This window comes from Micromesistius poutassou (assembly GCF_964030765.1).
Source record: "Micromesistius poutassou genome assembly, chromosome: 5".
NCBI lineage: Eukaryota > Metazoa > Chordata > Actinopteri > Gadiformes > Gadidae > Micromesistius > Micromesistius poutassou.
In genome coordinates, this window is record NC_140275.1 from 21,017,009 (window position 1) to 21,043,677 (window position 26,669).

At 41.6% G+C, this 26,669-nt stretch overlaps 6 protein-coding genes and 1 pseudogene across 8 annotated transcripts; 2 read left to right on the forward strand and 5 right to left on the reverse strand.

The window, feature by feature from the left end:
* Positions 1-1,231: 1,231 nt before the first annotated feature.
* LOC311343837 (phospholipase A2-like) lies at positions 1,232-2,818 on the reverse strand (the record flags this gene model as incomplete). Of its 2 annotated transcripts, none has more annotated exons than XM_084468805.1 (4): positions 1,232-1,350; positions 1,619-1,752; positions 2,108-2,270; positions 2,734-2,818. In XM_084468805.1, 4 exons carry the CDS (start codon positions 2,774-2,776, stop codon positions 1,232-1,234), a joined length of 459 nt encoding a protein of 152 aa, XP_084324931.1. The 2 variants fall into 2 exon arrangements, with proteins under 2 accessions (XP_084324931.1, XP_084324932.1); XM_084468806.1 differs by having other exon boundaries at positions 2,108-2,258; positions 2,734-2,776.
* A 2,354-nt stretch (positions 2,819-5,172) lies between these two features.
* Positions 5,173-6,253, reverse strand: LOC311343796 (phospholipase A2-like; the record flags this gene model as incomplete). The annotated part of the gene is made up of 4 exons (XM_084468757.1): positions 5,173-5,294; positions 5,485-5,618; positions 5,853-6,003; positions 6,205-6,253. 4 exons carry the CDS (start codon positions 6,251-6,253, stop codon positions 5,173-5,175), a joined length of 456 nt encoding a protein of 151 aa, XP_084324883.1.
* A 3,367-nt stretch (positions 6,254-9,620) lies between these two features.
* Positions 9,621-10,714, reverse strand: LOC311343361 (phospholipase A2-like; the record flags this gene model as incomplete). The annotated part of the gene is made up of 4 exons (XM_084468224.1): positions 9,621-9,751; positions 9,942-10,075; positions 10,314-10,464; positions 10,666-10,714. The coding sequence occupies 4 exons, from the start codon at positions 10,712-10,714 to the stop codon at positions 9,621-9,623; spliced, it is 465 nt and encodes a 154-aa protein (XP_084324350.1).
* Positions 10,715-14,072: 3,358 nt separating this feature from the next.
* On the reverse strand, positions 14,073-15,515 carry LOC311342829 (phospholipase A2-like; the record flags this gene model as incomplete). Its single annotated transcript, XM_084467658.1, has 4 exons — positions 14,073-14,194; positions 14,608-14,741; positions 15,058-15,208; positions 15,467-15,515. 4 exons carry the CDS (start codon positions 15,513-15,515, stop codon positions 14,073-14,075), a joined length of 456 nt encoding a protein of 151 aa, XP_084323784.1.
* A 2,530-nt stretch (positions 15,516-18,045) lies between these two features.
* On the forward strand, positions 18,046-18,900 carry LOC311343203 (phospholipase A2-like; the record flags this gene model as incomplete). Its single annotated transcript, XM_084468061.1, has 4 exons — positions 18,046-18,094; positions 18,254-18,407; positions 18,503-18,630; positions 18,776-18,900. 4 exons carry the CDS (start codon positions 18,046-18,048, stop codon positions 18,898-18,900), a joined length of 456 nt encoding a protein of 151 aa, XP_084324187.1.
* A 781-nt stretch (positions 18,901-19,681) lies between these two features.
* Positions 19,682-22,414, reverse strand: LOC311342847 (5'-AMP-activated protein kinase subunit beta-1-like). Its single transcript, XM_084467680.1, has 8 exons — positions 22,302-22,414; positions 21,874-22,033; positions 21,400-21,569; positions 21,213-21,306; positions 20,851-20,965; positions 20,213-20,346; positions 20,058-20,126; positions 19,682-19,953 (listed from the first exon to the last, which is right to left on the reverse strand). Exons 2-8 carry the CDS (start codon positions 22,003-22,005, stop codon positions 19,876-19,878), a joined length of 792 nt encoding a protein of 263 aa, XP_084323806.1. The 5' UTR covers positions 22,006-22,033; positions 22,302-22,414; the 3' UTR covers positions 19,682-19,875.
* Positions 22,415-23,361: 947 nt separating this feature from the next.
* On the forward strand, positions 23,362-23,842 carry LOC311343166 (polyubiquitin-like; annotated as a pseudogene). The gene has a single exon. The product of its transcript is annotated as a polyubiquitin-like (transcript).
* Positions 23,843-26,669: the final 2,827 nt, after the last annotated feature.

Genomic DNA, 26,669 nt, shown 5'->3' on the forward strand with positions numbered 1-26,669 from the left:
AGAAACCACCGTTGATGCGTATTCTAAAACGATAATGAAGACAAAGTCACGACAAAGTCATATCTCACATATTTGACCCAGATTCAATACTAATAAATAAAAAGGAAGCAAATAGGCCTAAATAAATTCCAAGGGTGAAATGGCAGTATAATAACAAAATACATAGTATTCATTTTTTTAAGATTTATATTTACTTGTTTTACTTGTATTACAATTTTATTTATTTTCTTTCCCATATGGCTTTTTTTATTTTCTTATGAGAAGTAGGTTGTGGGTGGGATAAGGGGGGCGGTTGGGGTGGGTGGGTGGGTGGGCGGGAGGGGGGGTAGGTGGGCGAATGGGGTGATTATGTCTCTCTGACCACTATAATTGTACTGTTGTGAATCCTCCTCATAAAGAAAATAAAATTTAAAAAAACTTGATCACAATTTTTTTTTTTTTAAGTATTTAAAAGCATCCAAAACATGCACGTTATAATATATGATGTGGTTTATTTCCCTGGTTCTGGATCCTCTCTAAGCAGAGCAGCGAGCCCAGGAATCAAAGTGACACAAGGCAGTATCGCTCAGAGAGATTTAACGTTTATTCAGATACATAAGGCTTAATACATTTTTCTCAAGGGAAGATCTGGCGTAAGATCTGATGTAAAGAGTCTAAACAGTTATCTTCCACAATGCTGTCAATCTCAGGGCTGACAGATAAGAGTGAAGCCAAACAGACACGTACACAGAAGAGTAGAAATGGACCAGCACGTTTAAAACAAGAGATCACACTTTGACGACATGACTCCAGACCCAGACATCCTCGATTAAAACAACATATGTGAGGGACTGTCTGGTCGGAAGTAGAGAATGTTCAGACCAGGACATTGCTATGTTGCATGAGGACACATGGCACAACTTCTAACTTGTAACTGTCAATATATATAATAGGATGGATAAGTTTGGCCTACAACTTGTGGATTTCCCCTCTCTCTGTGCTGAGCCTTTGTGAAGATAAGCAGCCTGATGATTTGGACGTGAGTGATCTTTGAGAGGGCTGTGGTTAGCCTAGGAGATACACTGCTCTGTCTGGAACCCTCAGGGTCCACAGCCTGGACACAAATTGAATATACACAATGCTAAACGTATATTTACTATATTAAAGCAGAAAAAAACAAACAATAACCAAATGAATAATGATTTCTTTATTAATTTCATTGAGGAGACGGATTCATCTGGTGTGGGCTCCCTCACTGGCATTGGTCACTGGGGAGTCTAGCGTTTTCTGGGTTGTACTTTGATAGAGCGAAGCACATGGCTGCCAATCGGTCACACTGACAGATGAACATCTCACAAGGATTATTTTTAGCTGTGTGAATAAAAAGAAAAATATTACAAAGGATATTCGCAGTAAAAAATACCCTAGATTTAGTAATTATAACATTAAGTTGCTGTGATCACTAATACACAAACATTCTACTAAAAGAGGAAGACAATAATGTTTTTAAATATACAGTATATGAAAAAAAGCTTCATAATATCCAGATTCATGGAGGTTTAACATATTTTTAACACACATTGCACATCCCAAAGACCTTCTAACTGGGTGTTGAATGGTAATAACGGGAGAGACTCACAGAGGCAGGAGATGCTCCTGGATTTGTAGTCACAGTCGTAGCTGTATATCTCTGTGTAAGGGTTGTTCAGGATGGGCCAGCAGGCATCGTGCTGCATGGCGTCGGTATAGCACTGGTCATGAACCTGACAGCACCTAGCGGAGACACACTTCGAATTAGCACCTCCCTGTTAGCAAACCAACGTCACCATCACTTTCCAGTTGACACCTGGTAGCTTTGTTTACTAATCAACTTCCCTTAGTTGCACACTCTGTTCCCTTTTGGAGCAAGTGTACCACAAATCAGTTGGATTCATATTTAAGCTCAAGGCAATATCAAATACATTTCATACAGTGAGAGAGCCTAAACCAAGTAAAATATTATTAATATGAACAATTCAAATATTGATAACTATATTACAATAGTACCGGATCCACTATTATTGCCTTACATTGTGTTGGCCAAGACCAGTCTCCACCACCATACCCCGGCCCTGGTTCCGTTACGTACCTGTCCAGCTCATCAACAGGTGTGCCAGACCCCCCCTTCCCACAGTAGCAGCCGTAGTCAGCGTAGTCCCACACAGGCCAGCTCTCCGGCTGGGCGCAGACAATCATGTTCCAGAACTGCCACAGGGCTTTGTAACCGGGCACAGCCAGCACTGTGCCCAGCACTGTGCCCAGCCATGAAAACCAGAAGGAGGAGGAATTGATCAGAGACTTGTTTGGATTATCACAAGTGTACGATACGATGCAACTTTATTAATCCCCCCGTAGGAGAAATTTGTTTGTTGCAATAGCACCAGCAGCAGTAGAGAAACACAGGATGAAAATAAATAAAATACAATAAAAATACAAAGTACTAATACAACAAAAGTACAAAAGTACAAAATGCTAAAGTAAGGAGAAGACAAGACAAACAGAACAAACAACAACAAATAGGGCAAACAAAATAGACGGTATAAACAGTATAAATAAATAAATAAAAAAGTGTAAAGTATAAAGTGTAAGTTGTAAATTATAAAGTGGCTAAGTTCCAGAATTGTAAATTATAAAGTGGCTAAGTTCCAGGTAAAGTGACTAAAGTGGCTGGTACTTTGTATTTTATCAATTGATGTTGAGTTATTTAGTACTTACAGCCTGGGAGACACAAGGCAAGTAGGAAGAGAGATCGACTCATTTTGGAGATCAATGTTCAAGCTTGATCAAGGGTTCAGGTCAGATTGATGTGAGTGGAACTGTTCGTATTAACATCGTTTATATTCACCAATATCGGCAAGAGGCGGTGCTTGTCAGTTGAATGGCGAAGCTCCCTCTTAACTCTTTCCTGGAGCAATACTGTGATCCTGCCCACACACACCATGACCTGTCCAATGAATCCAAATGGTAACCATTCACTTCCATTTGTATCATATAAAAATAGTTATATATTGTTTGTCTGGTTTAATGGACATGGAACTTGGAAGCTGAACTAGAAATGTTGTTCATCCACACAAAGAAAACATCAATCTGGCTCTATGCACTGAAAACATTGGACAATTAAAGTCAGCTGATAAATATGAATAAACAAAACCCATAACCTGATTGAGGTTACGGAGAAGGGAACCAAATGTGCTAGTCTGAGTTTGTGAAACTGGAACTTTCCGTTTGTATCTGTGTCTGAATGCAAATACAAACGAGATATGCTGAGGTTGCTTGTCTAAGAATAGACCCAATGGAGCTATCCATAAAGCTATTCTTGGGATTAAATACAGGTGTTGCATCTTTGCTCCCTGCTATTCTGGGATTCTCTGGTATTTTGGTCATAATAGTTAATTATTAATCATTGCATCATTGAAAATGTTTCACATCCACAGAGTAAAAAGAGATTAATGCTGAAAGCAAGAATATAAGTTAAGTTCAACGCAGTGGCGTAGCCAGAAATGTCCACATGGATGGGCACAGAAAAAAACAGGCGGGCAAAGCCAATTTGATTGAACATTGGCCTAGATTAGATGCACCACACAAACACTAATCAAAGGCATGTTATATTTATGACATAAAGGTGGAATTTACATTTACATTACATTTCTTTATTTCTTATATTTGTATAGTGGGAGGGCTCTCACAGAAACTCTCAGGAGGTGGGGGTTGAGGAGCTGCCGGTTGTTCGTGATTTGACTGATTCTTGAGCTCGCAGCGGAGTGTTGAGTGCGGAGTGCGCCTTTTTCAGATGGTGAACGTAAACCAAGGAAAGCCCTCTGATTGGACGGGCAAAACTGACAATTAGGCGGGCCTAGGCCCCGCCCAGGCCTGCCCGTGGCCACGCCTCTGGTTCAACGTTTAAGTTATGTAACTTCCCTTTCCTAACATGACTCACATTAAACCACACCTTTTGTGAGTGTTACCACTTCCATATAAGTATATTGTTCATCAATCATGTTCATGTCATGTTAGTTCCCGATTTGAATGTGTAATTGTATTGTTTATAGTTTACCCTGCGCATATCTGTACCACGGGTCCCAACATACAGCAGACATGTACTTTAGTTGTGCCTTACATTGCTGTAAACTTACACTTACAGATATACTGAGATATACAATCACAAATTCTATAATATTTGTTTATACAAAATACACTTTTTTAGTTCAGTGAAGATAATAATGATATTCATTTACATGTACAATGCTCACTTAAACCTAACCATTTGTTCTCTTATGTATTATGTGCTTGCAAGCAGTCAAACATTCAGTATACAGTGCCTTGCATAAACCAAATGTTTCCTCTATCCTCGAAGGTGTAGTTTGTAGAATTTGGTGGCATGTAGCGGAACATAAAAGTATGATATTAGTTTACGATCCCATGAATATAAGAATCATGGAGTTTTCCTTAGAATGAGTCTTTTATATCTTCATATGGGAGCAGATCCATATCCAGATGTGATACTTAGCTCTTATATAACCTTTGTTGTGAAGGAGCATTATAATACACTGCTGGCCAGACAGAGCTCTACACATCTTAACACACACCATGGCGTTGGTGTATTTTTGTCGGACGTGCCGTCAACATCAACCGCAACCATATCAATCAAGGAAACTTGACACTTGGCTACTTGATGCTGTCTTAGACAATTAAATAATTCCTAGTAGTACCTAGTGGCACCATACACAATAAAGGCCAGCACAGGCCACCGTAATCAGGGCCTGTTAGTTTGGGTCAGGGAGTTTGGTTCTACATTAAAATGTGTATTTAAATCAACAGGGGATTATTGTCATGCTGTGTTAAATGTACTAATCACAACAACATAACCTACAATAAACAACAATAACAAGGTGTCTTCATGAGGAACAATTAGAATTGAACAGACAGTGTTCTGTTTGATTATTTTATTGACTTTGTTGAATGAACACCTCAACATCTTCTCACCCACTGCGTGTGTGTCCAGTGGATGTATCAGGTATGTCCTCAGAGGGTGATCAGAGGGTGTGGTTGTTTCATACAGAGCTCCTGGTCCTAGTCATGTTATTTACTACAGAGGTCCTAATTGTATTCATGTTATTTACTACAGAGCTTCTGGTCGTATTCATAGTTCAAGTCTTATTTATTACAGAGATCCTGGTTGTAGTTGTAGTGAGCTGGGATGTATTTTTCCTGGGAGAAACACATGGCTGCCTTCTTGTCACACTCGCAGATGAACATCTGACAGGCGTCATTGGAACCTGTGTGGTGAAGGAAAGAAGAGGGATGGAGAGAGGGAGAGATGAGGAGAACACAGAGTAGGATAAGAGAAAGGAATTTCTATCAGTTCTCTGAAGAATATTCTCAAAACTAAAATCATACACACAGAGTACTGTAATGTGATGTTAATGTCATCACAGGGTTCAGTGTCATGGTCCATAATGCACTCACTGAGACAGGTCACGGTGTCGGTGCTCTTGTCACATGTTTGGTGGTAGCCGTGCGTGTACGGGTTATCCAGGTAGGCCCTGCACGCCTTATTAACCATGGCAGCACCGTAGCAATTGTCGTGTGTTTGGCAGCATCTGTCAATCATCATTAACAGTTTATTATAAAGGCACACAATGAGCTGCAGGGACATACGTACAACTAGAAAGATCACCTGCTGCAGCAGGGAGGCAGGATGGTTTAGTGGCTACAGGGGGAGGGACTACTCCCTGCTGAAGGTTGAGCAGTGTGTTTATTATGTGTTTATTACTAAAACAAAGAAATAATAAATCTACTTGATGAATAGTGACTTCCAAATGTTTTCTACGTACGTGTCGAGGCCATCAACAGGTATTCCGGAGCCTCCCTTGCCACAGTAGCATCCATAGTCACCATAGTGAATGAGGGGCCAGACGTGAGGCATGGTGCACTCAATCTGGGACCTGAGCCCCCATAGGGATCTCTTGCTGCGTGAGGCTAGCACTGGGAAGAGACAAGGAGCCATCAATACATACAGCAACCAGTCACCAACTCTCTCCTTCCTTTTGTTTTGATTTTGCTATTATATTAAATGTTATCCAATTAATGATAATTGGTTTAAAAATAGAAAATGCAAAGAAGAAATAAAAGGCCAATGAATAGAAAATAAAGGTAAATATTTGAGTGTATGTATAGTCTACTTACAGACTGGAAGACAGACGGCCAAGACGAGAACAACGATAGACGCCTTCATGTTGCAAATTAATAAGCAATATTCCTGCTGCCACTTGGTCCATATTATATATATATAGGCCTACAGTATAATACTTCTCAAAGGACCACCCATCTGGGTTTTTCCACCACTTTATCAAATCTCTTTGAGAATACATTTCTATCTACAACAACATATATTGGCTCACACCAAGATACATTGGGTTGCACACACACACACACACACACACACACACACACACACACACACACACACACACACACACACACACACACACACACACCCACCCCAGTAACATTCACAGACGTCCAAGTTCATTGGGGCCATGTGGGATTTTAGCACTAGGTTGTCATTTAAACTGCGTGTCATTGACACAGCTCTGTGATAAAAATTAAAATGCATATTTATCTTCTTTTTACAACATGTTTTGTGTAACCACAATAAGGTTATACAAGCTGTAATATTTGAACAAAGCAATCAGCTGACAGTCTTAACTTCACATGCTGATATATATTTAAGCAATAGATCACGACAGGCTGTGGTATACGCTCATTATACCACAGTTAAGGGGCGTTGTCCGTTCCGACGCGCAGCGGAGGGGCGGCGACCCCCTTCACTGTGGTATAATGACCGTATATCACTGACTGAAGTGATCTATTGCTTTTATAAAACGGTTACGTAAATATGGCGAAATTAAAGTCATAGACACCCTCAATTTTGAAAAAGCGAGAAAGTCGGAAAAGCATTTTTTTTAACGAATACAGAAAAGTAGTCCCTCCTGGCTGCCGGCAAAGTGTACGGCGGTTGCCATGCAACACACTGTAGCGTCCTTCAGAGAGAAGGCTAGAGACGGTAGCTTGGTTCGCCGGCAATTTAGCAATTTAGAAGGCTAAATTGCCGGCGACCGTGTGCCTATTGCTTTACAGGCTTTTTTTAGGCTTCAGTGAACTATGCTATCGCTTTTATATATAAATAAACAACAGTTCAAGTTAGGCGCGGAGTGATACTGGACTCTGTAAACTGAACGGGCGTCATAGCTGTGTGTATACGCTCAATATACAACAGTTGGGAACCAATCAGATCGCTTGATTTAAGCCACCCGTTTTATAAATATATTTATATATAAATATATATGCAGTATATATACAGTATATATATATATATATATATTTATATGTGGGAGTGTGTGGACGATAGCTGGTTAAAGCAGCCTCACTTGGCAGAGTCTGATTGGACTGAGTGGATGAGGCTGCATTCCTGTTGCACATTGAGTAGTGCACATTGAGTAATGCACATTGAGCCGGTTAAACCAGCACATACACTGGTGAGATCTCCTGGATGGCAGTGGAGCACCACTGCCATGGTCATTTACAAGCCGTTGTAATAAACCCGATTTTTTTTTTTTTTTTTAATTGAAAATATGGCACAGTGGATACAAAGGAGTATGATCGATAATAGAAATTGCGCGGATCTTTTTTTTTTTTTTCGTGTGCTCGTGCCGCCCCCCCCCCCGTAATGCCACCCCGGGCGGCTGCCCGTAGGCCTACCTAAAAGCACCACTGCTTGGAGCAAATCATCTCTCAGACAATGCAACATTGTCCATCAATAAAAGAGTAAAAAAATATATTAATTAATTAAAAATAAATAAAAAACGTTAATCTTGCGTTAAAAAAATGAACGCCGTTAAAATGGGTTTGCGTTAACGCTGTTAATAACGCGTTTAACTGACAGCACTAGTTATTATGTTATAAAACAACTATTATGTTATAAAACTATTACTATTATGTTAAACTAAAAAACATGAAACTACACAGTTGAAAGTTGTGGCACTGGATTAACTGCAAATAATGTCAACTTATTGACATTATTTGCAGTCTATATAGCACTTACAAAATAGCAGTCAAGCAAAGTGCTGTGGAAAATAGCCTAACAAAATGGAAAACCCTTAAGATAATAGCCTAAAGAACTCATAAAAGACCAACATCATATTAGTTATTTTCGGAGCCCATAATTTACACCATAAGAAAATAAAATGCCAACTTCATATTTAAGAAAGACTACTGGGGGCAATTTCAACATCAACATAAGTTTAGCCTCTTTTAAAATATATTCTGTTGGTCAATGATTAAAAGAAAACTTTCATAATTACCTTAAATTGATCATTGTATTTGATACTAAAAGATTGTGACTCAGATGTTGCCAGATGCATGACAAGTGCCATGGTCTTGTTACGCACAATAACGTATACCTGACCATCTCGGACAACCCTCACACCCAGAACCACCATGTATGAGACCCAAATACCACCATCTATGAGGAGAACATCTCCTTGGAGGACCAGAAGGCCACCAAGTCTTTCCATGTTCCAATGTAGTCAGATCCAAGGTAAATAATGGAAGGAGGGCAAGGGGGTGCGCAGATAGTACAGTGCCCCTCTAGTTATGGATACTTTAAAACAATGAATGCAACAAAGGGTAAATGCTTTGTGTTGTGAGTACTTGGATTTGTCTGATTTTTGCAGCAGACCTCCCCAAAACCGAAACCAACCACGTCCCTTAAACCCAGTCTCACACCAGTCCTAATTTTACAATAACGGCTCTAAAAATGTGACATGCCTATGTTTTTTAATCGTTGTTTAGTTACTCAACTGCTTATGGTGTTTTTCATGATTATTTGGGGATTTTGAAAGACTATAATATAAGTGGGGCAACTGATCTGCCGTAAATAGTTTTTGTCGTAAACTAGGTTCCACTGGCTAGGAAAAAGACATATGCTAAACAGTCACAATCTTTTAGTATCAAACACAATTCTACAATTTAAGGTAATCATGAATGTTTTCTTTTAATCATTGCCCAACAGAATATATTTGAACATTTTCTTTCCAAATCAAGAAAAGATAGAGAAACATCAACAATACTACTTCTCATTAGTTTTTTAACATCTTTAAAAAAATAAATTGTGACATAGCACCAGGCTGATCATTTTTTTACGTCCACAGGAGCAGCCATAGTCGCTGTGGTCCAGCACAGGCCAGCTGTCATTTAGCACAGAATCACAGATCTGAGCTGCCACCGTGCACGCTGACCCCGCAAGGCCAATGCTAGCACTGCAACAACAAACACCATTTCCTTATTTATCACACAACCTACAACCACAATACCAATGTTTCTTATTGAGGAACAATTAGAATTGAACAGACAGTGTTTGATTATTTTATTGACTTTGTTGAATGAACACCTTAACATCTTCTCACCGCTTCTCACCGGACACACACTGTGTGTGTGTCCAGTGGATGTATTAGGTATGTCCTCAGAGGGTGATCAGAGGGTCTGGTTGTTTCATACAGAGCTCCTGGTCCTACATGTTATTTACTACAGAGATTCTGGTCCTAGTCATGTTTTTTACTACAGAGATCCTGGTTGTAGTTGTAGTGAGCTGGGATGTATTTTGCCTTGGCGATACACATGGCTATGTTCTTGTCACACTCGCAGATGAACATCTGACAGGCGTCATTGGAACCTGTGTGGTGAAGGAAAGAAGAGGAATGGAGAGAGGGAGAGATGAGGAGAACACAGAGTAGGATAAGAGAAAGGAATTTCTATCAGTTCTCTGAAGAATATTCTCAAAACTAAAATCATACACACAGAGTACTGTAATGTGATGTTAATGTCATCACAGGGTTCAGTGTCGTGGTCCATAATGCACTCACTGAGACAGGTCACGGTGTCGGTGCTCTTGTCACATGTTTGGTGGTAGCCGTGCGTGTACGGGTTATCCAGGTAGGCCCTGCACGCCTTATTAACCATGGCAGCATCGTAGCAATAGTCGTGTGTTTGGCAGCATCTGTCAATCATCATTAACAGTTTATTATAAAAGCACACAATGAGCTGCAGTGACATACGTACAACTAGAAAGATCACCTGCTGCAGCAGGGAGGCAGGATGGTTTAGTGGCTACAGGGGGAGGGACTACTCCCTGCTGAAGGTTGAGCAGGGAGTGTGTTTATTATGTGTTTATTACTAAAACAAATAAATAATACATATACTTGATGAATAATAACTTCCAAATGTTTTCTACGTACGTGTCGAGGCCATCAACAGGTATTCCGGAGCCTCCCTTGCCACAGTAGCATCCATAGTCACCATAGTGAATGAGGGGCCAGACGTGAGGCATGGTGCACTCAATCTGGGACCTGAGCCCCCATAGGGATCTCTTGCTGCGTGAGGCTAGCACTGGGAAGAGACAAGGAGCCATCAATACATACAGCAACCAGTCACCAACTCTCTCCTTCCTTTTGTTTTGATTTTGCTATTATATTAAATGTTATCCAATTAATGATAATTGGTTTAAAAATAGAAAATGCAAAGAAGAAATAAAAGGCCAATGAATAGAAAATAAAGGTAAATATTTGAGTGTATGTATAGTCTACTTACAGACTGGAAGACAGACGGCCAAGACGAGAACAACATGAGGCGCCTTCATGTTGCAAATTAATAAGCAATATTCCTGCTGCCACTTGGTCCATATTATATATATATAGGCCTACAGTATAATACTTCTCAAAGGACCACCCCTCTGGGATTTTCCACCACTTTATCAAATCTCTTTGAGAATACATTTTTATCTACAACAACATACATTACATACATTATCTCACACCAAGATACATTGCTTTGCACATACACACACACACACACACACACACACACACACACACCCCAGTAACATGAGTACATTCACAGACGTCCAAGTTCATTGGGGCCATGTGAGATTTTAGCATTAGGTTGACATTTAAACAGTGTGTCATTGACACAGCTCTGTGATAAGAAAGAAAATGCATATTTATCTTCTTTTAACAACATGTTTTAAAGTGTGCTGACCAACCACAACAAGGTTAAACAAGCTGTTATATTTGAACAAAGAAAACTTAGCACTGTGGACAGTCTAACAACACATGCTGAATAATTTATTCATGCCTACTATTTATATTTGAGTTACATTCCATTAAGATGTGGACCATTTATTTACTATCCAAACAGTCAACAGAACGATATGTGAAGTGCTTTTAGACAACCAAATATTTTCTTGGAAATTGAGTTGATAAGAGGTTTAAAGGATAGCTGGGAATCAAGCCAGAGGCCTAGGTATTTAAATTCTTCAACTTTTGCTATCGTTGTTCCATCAAGAAAGCTAATACACCAGTTAGTTAACAACAAATAATTAGGTAGAGTGCAAAAAATAGTAGGAGTAGTTGGAGTCAGATTGTAAAGAGTGTTTAATTTGTGAAATATCAGATCTGGAGGAGTATAATACAGTGTCATCTGCATATAAATGAATTTTGCAGTCAGAACAGATTTGAGGAAGATCATTAATAAAGATCGAGAATAAGAGAGGACCTAAGGATGAGCCTCGTGGAACACCTTTATCAATAATCTTGAAGTCTGATTGACTACCCTGAAAGGAGATACACTGACTTCTGTAATGAAGAAATAAGTTGAAAAAGAATAAAGAGTTAGTAGATAGACCAATAGCATATCATTTGTCTAAAAGAAGATAATGATCATCCATATCAAATGCTTTAGTGAGGTCAATGAATATGGAACCTGTAGGCATATTGCTGTCAGATGCTGACAGTATATTGTTTGTAAATTTCAAAAAAGCAGTGGAGGTTGAGTAATCAGGTCGAAAACCAGATTGGTGTGGGAATAATATGTTATGGTCAGCAAGATATGTAGATCATTGATCTACAAAGTTTTTAATATTTTTGCTATGGTATTGATAATTGAGATTGGTCTATAATTAGTGTCTGTGATATCACCTCCTTTATGAAGAGGGGTTACTCTAGCACATTTCCATGATAAAGGTGTTTCACAAGTTAAAAATAAGTCAGCCAGTGGAAATGACAAAACATGAGAGGCAAGTTTAAAGAACTTAATCTCCAGACCATCTGGACCAGCAGTACATCCAGAGCTTTGACCATCAATGACCATCAATAACTATCTCTCAGTTGGAGAGATAGTCCTGAAGCAGAAAGAGCTGCCACACCCATTCTGAGTCGAGGCAAGACCAGAATGGGAATAAGAGAGCAGCCAATTGTAGAAAAGTGCTGGCTGAATGCCTCTGCAATTAATAAAGGTTCACGGACATCACTTCCGGTTGGGCTAAAACCATCAAATTTATAATCTAGTTTGTCCTTTAGGCCCTCTTTTATATAAAAAAAAATCTTTTTCTCACTCCTAAGTGTACTAGATCCGTAGATCACAATATGAGTACAGCCGGCCCCACCCTATAATTTGCGACCATACCGATGAATAATATGACCCCCTCACATGAGGGGTCATTGCCTCAAGGCACCCGAGGACGCGCTGTTCTGACTGGCACAACTTAGAATATGAGTCTCAAAATCCCCAAATAATCATGAAAAAATGCCACGAGCAGTTGACTAACTAAATAACGATTAAAAAAAAACATAGGCATGTCACATTTTTAGAGCCGTTATTGTAAAATTAGGGTTAGTGTGAGACTGGGTTTAAGGGACGTGGTTGGTTTCAGTTTTGGGGAGGTCTGCTGCAAATATCGGACAAATCTGAGTACTCATAACAGAAGGCATTACCCATTAATTTGCATTAATTTTTTCTAACGTATCCGTAATTAGAGGGGCACTGTACTATCTGCGCACCCCCCTTCCATTATTTACCTTGGATCTGACTACATTGGAACATGGAAAGATGTGGTGGCCTTCTGGTCATACAAGGAGATGTTCTCCTCATAGATGGTGGTATTTGGGTCTCATACATGGTGGTTCTGGGTGTGAGGGTTGTCCGAGATGGGCAGGCATATGTTGTGTAACAAGGCCATGGCACTTGTCATGCATCTGGCAACATCTGAGTCACAATCTTTTAGAATCAAATACAATTCTACAATTGAAGGTAATTATGAACGTTTTATTTTAATCATTGCCCAACAGAATATATTTGAATATTTTCTTTCCAAATCAAGAAAAGCAACAGCAACATCAACAATACTACTTCTCATTAGTTTTTTAACATCCTTTAAAAAAATGAATTACGTACGCACGTTTTTTTAGGTTCAAGTTGTCTCAAGTTGTCTCCAACCCCATCCCCTGGCTGTGGTTCTCTTACACACCTGCTCGTCAACAGGTGAGCCAGAGCCCCGCCTTCCTACAGGAGCGCAGCCGTAGTCGCTGTGGTCCAGCACAGGCCAGCTGTCATTTAGCACAGAATCACAGGGCCAATGCTAGCACTGCAACAACAAACACCATTTCCTTAATTATCACGCAACCTACAACCACAATACCAATGTTTCTTCATGAGGAACAATTTGAATTGAACAGATAGTTCGACGGCGACAGAGAATGGTGCGCGGAGGACGTTGTAGATCAGCCAGCACTGCAGTCAATGCAGTAGGTCCGAATAGATGGATAGATAGATAGATCTAACGAGCATTTTTCCTGTATATTCTGTGGTCTAGTAGTGAGTGATCAACAGTGAATGGACGGAAAAAAGTTTATTATTATTTTTTTTTCAAAGATGGGCTATTTGGCGTGATATCTCTTGCGTGTGCGTGAGAGCGTGAGATTGATGCTGAAAGCGTGTGTGAGTGTCACGCCAGATGTGAGAGTTGGCAACCCTGCTACAGAGCTCCTGGTCCTAGTCATCTTATTTACTACAGAGCTCCTGATCCTAGTCATGTTATTTACTACAGAGCTCCTGGTCCTAGTCATGTTATTTACTACAGAGCTCCTAGTTGTATTCATGTTATTTACTACAGAGATCCTAGTTGTATTCATGAGCTTCTGGTCGTATTCATAGTTCAAGTCTTATTTATTACAGAGATCCTGGTTGTAGTGGTCGTGAGCTGGGATGTATTTTGCCTGGGAGAAACACATGGCTGCCTTCTTGTCACACTCGCAGATGAACATCTGACAGGCGTCATTGGAACCTGTGTGGTGAAGGAAAGAAGAGGGATGGAGAGAGGGAGAGATGGAGGGATGAGGAGAACACAAAGTAGTCAAAATGCATCATAAAACTAGCCCTTAAATGACTGTACCACACCTTGAATTAAATAGATTACAAAACCAGGGCTTACATTTAATGTATCATTCATCCACACCTTGAATTAAAGCTTTTAAGATGTAACCTAAAACTAACTGAATCCATTGGATCGTAGCCTCACTTAAAATCTTGAGATCTGAACTCAATACATCAAACCTGATCTACTGCCAATGATGCTCATCATCTTCAGTACTAAAGAATATTCTCAAACTAAAATCACATACAGAGTACATTGCATGTACTGTAATGTAATGTTAATCTCATCACAGGGTTCAGTGTCGTGGTCCATAATGCACTCACTGAGACAGGTGACGGTCTTGGTGCTCTTGTCACATGTTTGGTGGTAGCCGTGCGTGTACGGGTTATCCAGGTAGGGAGTGCACGCTTTATCTGCCTTGGCAGCGTGGTAGCAATGGTCGTGTGTTTGGCAGCATCTGGAAATTGTTGCAATCAAGAATCAAGAATCAATATTACTGTTCATGATTATCCATTGACTAAGAGTTTAGCATAGCATTGACTAATAACCTTTATAAAGGCACACAATGAGCTGCAGTGACATATGTACAACTAGAAAGATCACTTGCTGCAGAAAGGAGGCAGGAGGATTTAGTGGCTCTGGGGGGGGGGGGGGGGAGAGGTCTCCACAGCCTACCTATATACTGTATATATATATATATGTGTGTGTGTTGTATATGTGTTTAACAATAAAATAATTTGGTAAAAAGTAATTTCCATGTGCTTTCTACGTACGTGTCGAGGGCATCAACAGGTATTCCGGAGCCTCCCTTGCCACAGTAGCATCCATAGTCACCATAGCTGATGAGTGGCCAGCTGCCAGGGATGGTGCAGAGAATCTGGGACCTGAGCCCCCATAGGGATCTCTTGCTGCGTGAGGCTAGCACTGGGAAGAGACAAGGAGCCATCAATACATACAGCAACCAGTCACCAACTCTCTCCTTCCTTTTGTTTCGATTTGCTCATTGAGCAGAGAAGTGATGCTGACCATAAACCCTTGAGCATTTTGCAGCTGAGTCATACATACATTTATGTTATCCAATTAATGATAATACATTGAAAAATAAAAAATACAAGTAAGAAATAAAATAGCAATGAAGAGAAAATAAAGGTTAAAGTTGGAGCGTATGTATGGTCTACTTACAGACTGGAAGACAGACGGCCAAGACGAGAACAACGATAGACGCCTTCATGTTGCAAATTAATAAGCAATATTCCTGCTGCAACTTGGTCCATATTACATATATATAGGCCTATGATACTTCTCAAAGGTCCACCCCTCTGGGATTTTCCACAACTTAGGCTTGCATACACACACACACACACACACACACACACACACACACACATGCACGCACAGGTAGCATTGAACACCCAACGAGTCACATGAATACATTCACAGACGTCCAAGTTCATTGGAACCTGGCCCTGTGAGATTTAAGCATTAGGTTGTCATTTAAACAGTGTGTCATTGACACAGCTCTGTGATCAAATAAAATGTATTTATCTTCTTTTAACAACGATATTTGCATCTTGATATTTGATATTTGATATTTGAAGTGTGCAGACCAACCACAACAAGGTTATACAAGCTGTTATATTTGACCAAAGCAAACAAAGCACTGTGTGGACAGTCTAACTACACATGCTGAATAATTGATTCATGCCTATTATTTATATATTCCATTAAAATGTGGACCATTTATTTACTATCCAATGCACTTTAACACTGGACTTGTAGTTCATAGAAGAGAAAGAGAAAGGTCTGAGCAGCACATGACTGCCCGCCTGTCACACACATCAACATCTGACCTGCATCACTGGTACCTGCGTGAAAAAGAAAAGCTGAGAGAGAAGGAATCACAGGAGGGAAAGGAAGGATGACTAGAACGGAAACCAAAGATGGCATAATATTAAACATAGCTTACTGTAGCTTACTGTCATTAAGTTGGAGTTCATTCGAAATGGGCGTAAGAGAAGTGAGTTGTGTAAGGTTGGGCAGTAATGATGAGAAATAAAGAGGGAATGTACGGGATATGATTAGAATGGGACGGGGGATGGGGAGGGACGTACTGTCACCATCTTGCCCCATCCACATAATAATAATAATACATTTTATTTGTAAAGCACTTTTCATAAAATAATCTCAAAGTGCTACAGAAACCGAAAAACTAAATAACAAAACACTAAGGGCAATAACACATTCAAATCCAGTGATAAAATACATTAATAAAAACAGCTAAAAGAGTTTAAGTGCAGATTGAATCATGAAAAATCGAAGGACAACTTAAGAACGCCTGCCTGAACAAAAAGGTTTTAAGCCCTTTTTTAAAAGTGTCCACAGACCGGGGTTTTGGACGAGGTTTGTGCTTTGGGACCGGAGGTTACATGAGCTGCTTGGGGTCACTTGTTCTGTTGGTCAAAAGTGTATGGTTCCTCGTTGTTTAGGTTCCCTTGTGGTGTCCCCTGTTTTTTTTGGTTATTTTAGGTGCTGTATTGGTTTCTGACTGTGTTATAACAAATAAAGATAGATACCTCTATTTGCGTTCAGCCCCCCCTGACGTGTAAAGATAGAGAATGGCTAAGGCAAGGCAAGGCAAGGCAACTTTATTTATATAGCACTTTTCATACACAAGGCAGACTCAAAGTGCTTCACATATAAACATTGTCATACAATATGACAACTAAACATTGTCATACAATATGACAACTAAGGGCAGAGGGTCGCTGGTTCGGTGGAACTCGGGTGTGGAGGGGGATGTGTCACTAAACACTGGACACTATGCTAGGCCTCGGATCTGACCACATTGTTTCATATATCTCATCACCGTTGGATTATTGTAAGGAAATAAGGAAAGGAAATAAGTGCATGTGGTAGCTTTCTGCTGTTGAATGCAAGAAACCAGTACGTTACTCTACCAGGTCTCATGAAATAAGTATGGAGACTTCATGGACTTTGACTTCATGACCTCTATAAGAGGAGGTTTGTTGTGAAACTAATGGATTAGCTCAGTTTCAGCTGAAGTCAAGTTCAAAGTTCAATGGGACGTGAGTGTGTGTGTGGGAACACAGGTCATTTACACAGCTGCGAGAGGCAGTGCTCATATCTTCCATATTACATTTGGTGTTTTTGTAGTAAATTTATATTTAAACTTTTATTTGAACAATATAGCCAACATATTTGTACATGTGTTCTTTGTCAAAAAAAAAAACAGAAATAACATGGCTGAAATAGATTAAAGATTTACATTAAATGGACGTACTAGTCAAGGAAGGACATGGCAGCAGATTCATATTCCACAAACGTTTCATATGTTGTGTGTTTGCTATCAAATGCACTTGGATAATAAAAGCACATTGCACATTCAGAACATCCCAGTAACTGTATTTCAAATTATAACTTGACTATACAACAAGTCACCAGTAGTTGTTCCTACTATTAAAAAGATTTGGCTTGGTGACCTCACCCCTCAGTAATAAGTGGTTGTGTTACTTAAGTGATGTTTGTGTGATTGTAGTAATGTCTGTGTTGCATAGTGACATATTTGTTTAGTGAGGTATGTGTCATTGAAGTGATTCCCCGTTTCTCGGTTCCCCCCTCCGGTATGTGGGGCTCTCCCCCACCCCCCCTCTGTCCGTCCTCTTATCTCCTGCTGCCTGAGGCTTCTCTCTCAGGGTATAAGAGCAGGCCTGCTGTGGGTTTTCCTTTCACCTCCTGCAGACATGAACCCCAGAGGACCCCTGCTGCTGCTGCTGCCGCTGCTTCTCACCGGTAAGTCTGGTAAACCTCCATGGTCCACTACCCACCGAGATGACATTCAGTCATCCAGTGAGAAATGTGTCTACAACGATTGATATGTCCTTCCATCAGCACCATAATGACCCAAGGAGTTGTTTTATGCATCATGTATTTTCTAACCCTTGGCAACAGCCTGCATGGCCAGCGCCATGCAGCCCAAGGCCTTGTGGCAGTTTGCGGTGATGATCGATTGTGCCCAGCCCGGCACCAGCGCTCTGCTCTACAACGACTACGGCTGCTGGTGCGGCATCGGCGGGGGCGCCCAGCCGGTGGACGACGTGGACATGTAACGTAATTCAGGTCTTCCTCACCGCACTGCCTGCTCACTCGAAGAGGCTGACCCGTCCCGCCTGAATCGTCCGCCGTCTGTCTGTGTCCCAGGTGCTGTAAGCTCCATGACCATTGCTACAAGGCCAGCAGGCTGACCCCTGGCTGCACAGCCATCGCTGACCTGCCCTACATCCGGGACTACGACCACACCTGCGACAACCAGCAGGTCACCTGTTCAGGTAAGGCGGTGGGACTGAGGGGAGCTGCCACTTGCCCTACCCCTCACACCCTGTGTGTGGAAGATAAATGTGTGTTTGTGCCACATGCCTGAGAACCACCACGAGGAGATGTTTACTGTTGATCATGTGCGTCCCGTCTCTCCAGCTTCCAACGATAAGTGCCAGGCTGCTATCTGCGAGTGCGATAGGGTCGCAGCCCATTGCTTTGCGCAGGCTCAATACAACCCCGAGAACAAGAATCTGGACCAGAAGGTGCACTGTGCCAACTGAGCTGGAAAACAATACACTTTCAGAACATTAACATCATCAAATAATAATATCAAATAAATCAAATCATCATCATCAAATAAATAATAATAAGTGCTGAAGAAAAAACAACATAAAAAAGGTGTAACAGTTGTGTTCGTCTTATTTGAGTAGAGTGCTTCACTCAATCACTTTTACTGTTACGGCAACTTTTCTTTTTCTTCAAAAAGGATATCATTTCCATGAAAAGAATGGAGAAACACGGCTATATTTTGGATTTTTGTCTTGAACCGGTATCCAAACCTGCCCGCAGATTTCACAACAACTCTTATCTGTGCCCTTGGTGTTTCTTTCCATTCTACCTGATCACTCCTCAAATATTGAGCGGTTCAGCTGTGAGGGTCATATCGGAAAAACAACCCCACATAACAAGACACAATCACACTTATGAGTGTATCAGGGCCCAGTGAAAGAGTTACATTTAGTCTAATCTCTACAGTATCTTCTCTGTGACGCTGTGGGTTGGTGGCTATCGTCCCTGCTGTTTGCTCCTGATAGTTCACCTCATGTTTGATGTGCCAGAACTCATGGAGGGGGCGCGCTCCATGTAGATATGAAGGACTCGTTCTCAGGTAACAAAAACACAATTCCTATTTTGATGGGAACATACATTTCTGCCGCAGCCGTTCCGCTAGATGCACCAAAATCTACACACTGTACCTTTAAGTAACAACTCTTTTTCTCATCGTGTCTTTTTTTCGTGCCTTTTGTCGAAAAAAGAGGAGATACTTTGGTAAATTTGTTTATTATCAGTGTAAAGATGTGACAAAATAAGAGACAGAACTAAAACTATATATATATTTGGTCATATATACATATACAAAGATAATCAAAATGGACCACTTGTTGCAGAGAACCGCCCCCGTTGGACCCGATTAACGCACAGTGATTTTGGCGTTGTACACATTCGATGGAGTGATTCCTGCAGAGTCTTTGGGACTATATGGGTTTGTAAAGCAGCGTCGTTACATACTTCTTCTTGTATCGGTGAGTGGCACTGAGAACCATGACTCCGTCCTGCAACACAGGCACACAGACTGTCTCTCTCTGAACTCCCCCACCTGCTTTAAGGGGAAACAGGACAGATAAAAAATATATAATAATAATAATAATTATTGTACCTTGATGGAGAGCGCGTAGAGATGGTTGAGCATGACGTGATTTGGCTCTGGAAGCAGGGTGGGGTCACACTGTAAAAAACACAGAGAGACAGTGTCAGGTGAAGTGACACATGGGGGAGACAGGTGGTCCCACCTCAAGCCCCCACCAGACTCACGGAGATGCCGGTGTCCTTGTTGAGCAGGACCTGCAGCAGGTGTGGGGGCAGGATAGGGGGGTGTTTGATCTTGTCCTCGGGCTTGAACAGGTAGGCGTCCTGCAGGTAGGGTCCCGGCGGAGAGCTGGACAGGTCTGGGAAACAAAGCAGGACACACACTGACTTCACGGCATTACAAACCAATGTCAATAAAAGCATGTATATCGGCATGCATTACATTTGGTCCACTGTTAATATTAACGACACAGAATCATTGTTTTACCACAGTGTTATTGATATTATTCACCGTTTGGCCAAGAATTGCATTGCAGCCGTTGCATTTAAATCAAATAATTAGGATTCACCTCTAGCCAGCTGTTCAGTTCATGTAATATAATATATAATGCTATTATAATAAATTATAATGTTTTGAGTTGGAAAGGCCAAGGATGTAATTTCCCATGACCCCAAACTACTATTTTGGCCTTAAAATGTTTCAACATAATCTCTGACATCAGTGGACAAACAACAAAACCACAACCACCAACTAGTAGAATGATGAACAAGTGGCATCCCCTATGTGTCTCACCCCATGTGAAAAACAATCCCATGTGACCGAGCCTACCCACCGCAAAGTAGGACAAGAGCTCCTGACTCACCAGAGATGTCCGCCGTCTCCTCAGAGTCGATGCGGAGGGCGTCAAACACCTCAAAGTCGGTCCTCTTCACCTCGATGGTGTTGTTGATGGTTCCGGTCTTTGTGGTGGTCACCGCCTGGAGGGGAGGGAACCAGCATGGTCGTCATGACGACTGTTAGTTGATCTGGCCTCCCAACTGGTTTATCTGGTTCTGAACAAGAGGCAGCAGACGTACTCGTATCCAAAGCTTATTGTTGACAGGCTGTTTCACCCAGTGAGGGGGCTGTTTCACCCAGTGAGGGGGCTGTTTCACCCAGTGAGGGGGCTGTTTCACCCAGTGAGGGGGCTCCACCTCAGACACCGGGGGGGGGGGGGGAACTCACCCCGGTTGGATCGAGGGTCCAGTTCCCATCCACACAAAACTTGTACTGGTGTTCTCCCTCCGGCAAGTCCACGATGGCCACAAAGTTGCTGTGGCTGACATTGGGAGAAACAACACAATGACTTTATATTACTTACACAAAGAAAACATACATATACAAACTCTGAAACTTTAAAAGGCAAAACTACCTTTTGTTGAGTGGGATTTTGTTGGCCCAGTTGTTGAAGGAGCCTGAGACAAAGACCTCTTTGGCGCCTCCTTTCCACGTGAACACAGTGGGTCTGCTCTGCGCTGGGTTCTTGGTGTTACTTTCCAGGTCCCGCTGCCAGGCCAGAAATTCTTGTATCTCCTGTGGAGCCTAGAACAAAGGAGACGGGGAAGAAAAAGGTGTTTGAGGACGTAGGTGGGTTGAATACATCTGCATGCATGTGTACGAAAAAAGACACAGGAAAATCAACACTTTATTGATCTCAAAGGTAAAGTTATGTTGGGACAGTAGCACACAATGAAAAAACTATTAAAAAGATGGGGAAATACATACAGTAGGACTATGTGTATTTATATTAACAATATCGGCCTATATGCATAATATTGGCATGAACAGTGTAGCGCAAATGTACACAACTACGTGTACAAACAGACATAAGGAGTAGGATGAAAACCTTTGAATCTTCTGCATCATCCGCGCTGTCCATCAGGATGTTGGAGCGTGCCTCCTTCCCACCTGGCTGTCCATCTCGGTCTGACCTTTCACCCTGCGCCCCACTGCCGCGGTCACTGTTGCTGTTCCCCATCTTTGGACTCACAGGTCGGCCAAGATCACTACCGCCGCAAACCACACGCGGTTAACTCTTCGTTAACCACTAACTTAATGCATTAGTCGTATCTGAGCCATTAAAACGCTAGTATTCGTGAAAACGCGTCTCGTTACTTTACTTAAGTTCCACCGCTATGACAAAAGACAACACGAAACGTTGTTCGCGCAAAGTTGTTTCCGCGTTGATATAAAAGCAGACGTCTGGATCTTAGCGTTGCAATGAATGTAACAAGAGCTTGTTAACACGACTTGGAGATTAAACATCCGTCTTACCTCTTGTACTTTCTTTAAAAGTCGCAGTAAACCGAGGTTCTCCTACGCCATGTTGCATCCGCAAGGAACCTTGTGCAGCTCTGGATGAAGCGCCACCTCTTCCGCCTCCTGGCCCACAGCGCGCGTGTGTGTGTGTGTGTGTTGGGAGGGGGGGGGCGGCTTGGGAGCCACATGGGCGAGCTTCTCCGTGGTGTTTATGCTCTATCTCCCTCCACCCTCTGGTTCGTCAACGTCACTGTCCGGTCGGACGGCTCACATTAGGTTTTCGCAAAACATTCGTTTCCAAATAAATGCGCAGCACCGTTGCCTTTGGGGAGCCATTCGGCCTCCCATTGAAAGTTCACCACTCAGCAGTATAGGCATCTGCCATCATTCGTTCTCAGATTTCTCCGTCAGATTCCCACAGGTATCAAATTTCATTTCATCTTCAGTAGGAGTGGAAACTGTTGGCTACGAAAGGTGGAGAAGTCCGTATAGCCAGCTATATACATTAAATTCTGTATTTAATATTTTTCACATTAATAGCCTACAATGATTTTGCTTAAGAAGTGCCTGTCCTTTCATATTTTCAAATGCATGGATTTAAAAATGAATCTTACAACTATAGAAATTAAAAGCATGGAAAAATGAAAAAATAAAACCCCTCTGAAGTAGCCTACTTAGGTTATTTAAAATGTTATGCGCCTATAGCCTATATAGCAGACCCTGGATGGGTTTCTTTTCCTTCTATTTTGTTAGGTGAGTGCTAGGCAAAACAAAACAAAAACATTCCTTGTTTCTATTCTGACTCTGGCTACAATGCTCGGTCGGTGAAACGATACTGATCACTGTCACGTGACCAAACGCAAATTAATCTTAGGCGAGGCTATAAACCCACAGCTTCACCGCTGGAGTTAATACGTTTATCAATTTGTAATATATATCGACCTCTTCAGAGACTTTCAACAAGGTAAATTAAAGTGTAGACTATTTGAGTGTGTTTATTATGCATATTACAGCTGCAAGTTCGAAAATAAGTATATATATGCTTGTAGGCCTATTTATTTCCCAGAAGCAGTTGGTCATGGACGTTACAATCACTTCTCAGCGGGGAGTCTCACCCCCTCACCGTGGCTCCAGAGACCACCATTGGCTCGCTGAAAGTCCTCCTCTCTGAAAGGTCTCAACTCTCCCCGGAGAGTCAGAAGCTTTTTTACGACAAAGACGGGCAGAAAATAACTCTTGATAATCCCTTAACCTCTCTGAGTGCCTATGGTGTGCTGCCCGGCGCCAATATCTTCGTGCTGGCCAAGGAGCCCACCAACCTCCAAGTGTTCCTGAAAACGATGAGGGGCCAGACTCACACCTACACCGTCCCACCTGGGGAGACGGTGGCGGGCTTCAAGCTCAGGGTTCAACAGCGGGAAGGAGTGGCCGAGGACCAACAACGGCTGATGTATGAATCCAAGCAGTTTGACGACAGGAGTCGTACACTGGAGTCCTATAATGTGAGAGCAGGGAGCACCATCTACCTAACCACTGCTGGGCTGAGAGGCGGCTAGGACTCGAGAGAAGACCCTATGAAAAGAGAGATGATTAGCACGTACGTGTAAAGTCTTTGAGGCCCATATGTTTAGTTTATTGAACTTTCAGAAAGATTACAGGTTCATAAAGATATTTGCATTAAAAGCACTAAACTGCCTGAAGTTCACCATGTTTGTATTCGGTTAAAGATTTACGTTTTAGCTCGACCACTATAAGCTTGTAGTTTTAACTGTGGCTGTTTTGGCAATTTAATGTTTCCACTGTTATCAATTGAATAACTGTACTAATTGAATAATAAATTGAATCAGAAATATTGTGTTTAAATTGTGTTTGTTTTTAAAACCACATACATTTTCTGGGTGACTAATTTTTGTGACCTGTTGTGACATATTTCAGCCATAATATCCTCCCATAGCCACAGGGAGCAGCACCGAGCACATACAACAGTTAAAAGGTAATATCCTCCCATAGCCACAAGGGGGCAGCACCGAGCACATATAACAGTTAAAAGGTAATATCCTTCCATAGCCACAAGGGGGCAGCACCGAGCACATGCGGTAGGGCTGCAACATTTGCGCATGGCCTACCTGCCTATTTAAACTCAGACTCAGCTATCAGAAGGCAGAATCTCTTGGGCGGCGTATCGCAGATGTAAAGCTTAGAGACGCTCCGCGCGTGTTATATATATTCTATATATAACTTGCCGTAAAGCAGGACCTCTGGAAGTGAGGTCATCATCTTTTTGAACTGATTTTTAGAACAGATAAGTGAACTTAAAAATTCAATATTCAGCCGAGTGTATTACCTTAGCCCCCCCTTTTGAATGTGACTTTCAAATCACTTGACAAAAAATGACACCCTGAGAAAAGTGGAATTTGAGGGTGAAACGCCGTCAGTTCAGAAACCGGTCACCAGAGAGCGCCAGTTCTCTTCATATTAGACGTTCTCTGGTAGTCCTTTGATTTTATACTACCCAAATTATTATTAACTATAAAGCACTGCTAGAGCCATATCATATAGTTGTACTTTTATTTTTTATCATATATTCTATCAACATATTTTTCAACCGTTACAGTTACAGCTCATTTCCTCTACAGCTTTGGTAAGCGATCGAGTTCAGTAGCAGCAGAGTGTCTAATAGGAAAAGTCTCCGTAGACGGGCTCTAGTAGCAGTAGCAGTCATTCATTTTCGCGGGTGCGACTGTGTTTTTCGGCACAATCCGATAAAAGTCCCGCCTCAAGTGCTAGGATTGGACAGGCAGCCCATCAGTCAAACTCGCACGCTGACCCCTAACCCTAACCCTATCAGAGAAATGCGTTTGACTAAAGTTAGTTTAATATACATTACAATTTAAGTTACCTACCCTGCAGTCATGTGACAGATTTGAGCCTTTTTGGATTGGGATTTAATAATCTAGATTGGATAATCTCCGGCTATCACCTCATTATTACCGGTATTCATGATTTTTCCGGATTGCGCATGTTACTATTCCGGATTAGAATGTTACTATTTATCTGGTTTCAAAGAAGAATATAAAATATATAATAAGAAGAGTCTTTCTTGCTAAAGATATGTTTCTTAAAGCAGCCTTTTACTGCTTACATTACTGTTACCTACTTGTTATTGAGTTCTAGCCAAATTCAACTAAATGACATGTGAAATCTGCCACCTGTGCTGGCACTGCTGGATGTGTTATTTCTTCCATAAGCTCTGATTATTGGCTCCATGTGATCCATTGCATCATGCAGATGTCCTTCATCAAGCCAATAAAAAGAGAGCCTTCCTCAGTACCTCTTCACACATTTCCAGACACAGCTCAACGCACGCCCTCGCCCTGGCAGGTCCGCTCACCAAGCCTTCAACTGACTCCAACGTGAAGCTCGAGTGCGGCTCCTGTCCGTTGTTCTGGTACAGCTTTGGCACCGACTTTGATTTGATTTGATTGGTCAATTTGTATCATATTGTAGTGTGTAGTATTACTTGTTGCGTGAAAATGTATTAGCACCTGCTATAAACAATCGACCCCCCCCCCCCCCCCCCCCATGTGTTCAAATGTTTTGGTCTTTGTTAAAGCTCCAGCAGCAGGGCCGCTGTGCTCCCCAAACGCAGAGCGCGTACAGGGCCCCACGTAGGGGACAAGTGGCACATAGGGTGTCTTATGATGACTTATCGATTTTGCTGCCAGGAAAAGTTGTCTTGCACCTTTGTAAAGCCTCCTGCAGCTGCTGAGAATGCACACGCAATTTAGTATTGCACACTATCCAACAGGAGTCCTGCACAGTGTAGAGAAAATATTTGGATTAGGACAATATTTTTCGGTGTGTTTTTATTTGTTTTGATGACTTCCTTTTATACCTTATTAATGTGCAGAATTCTTTCCGTTTATCTTTGGAGCCTGCAGTTGTTATTATATTGTAATGCTGCAGTTGTATATATTACATATATATTACTGATGATGCTGCAGTTGAGGCTGTTATTTTGATACTCTATGATGACATGTGGGGGGGGGGGGGGGGGGACTAAAAGTGAACTTGTTAGTCCAGCTGGACTTTTCACAAATGTTCTTTTGAAGTGAAGCCAACTGATTGTGGATTATCAGCATGAACATAGCTATGGAGATAGGTGCCAAATTTATTACAGGAAGGGACTGAACGCAATTTAGAATAAATTGCAGGAATTTTCATCTTTGCTGCTCAGTTTGTAAGATTTGTTTGTCTATGTTAAATTTTGAAGCAAAAAGGCTGGTAGGCCTAGGCCGACTTGTTGACCAATATTGGCCGCTAGATAGCAGAGGATGAGTGCTAAGTGAGCTGCTCATGACAAACATTATATATCTGTGTGTG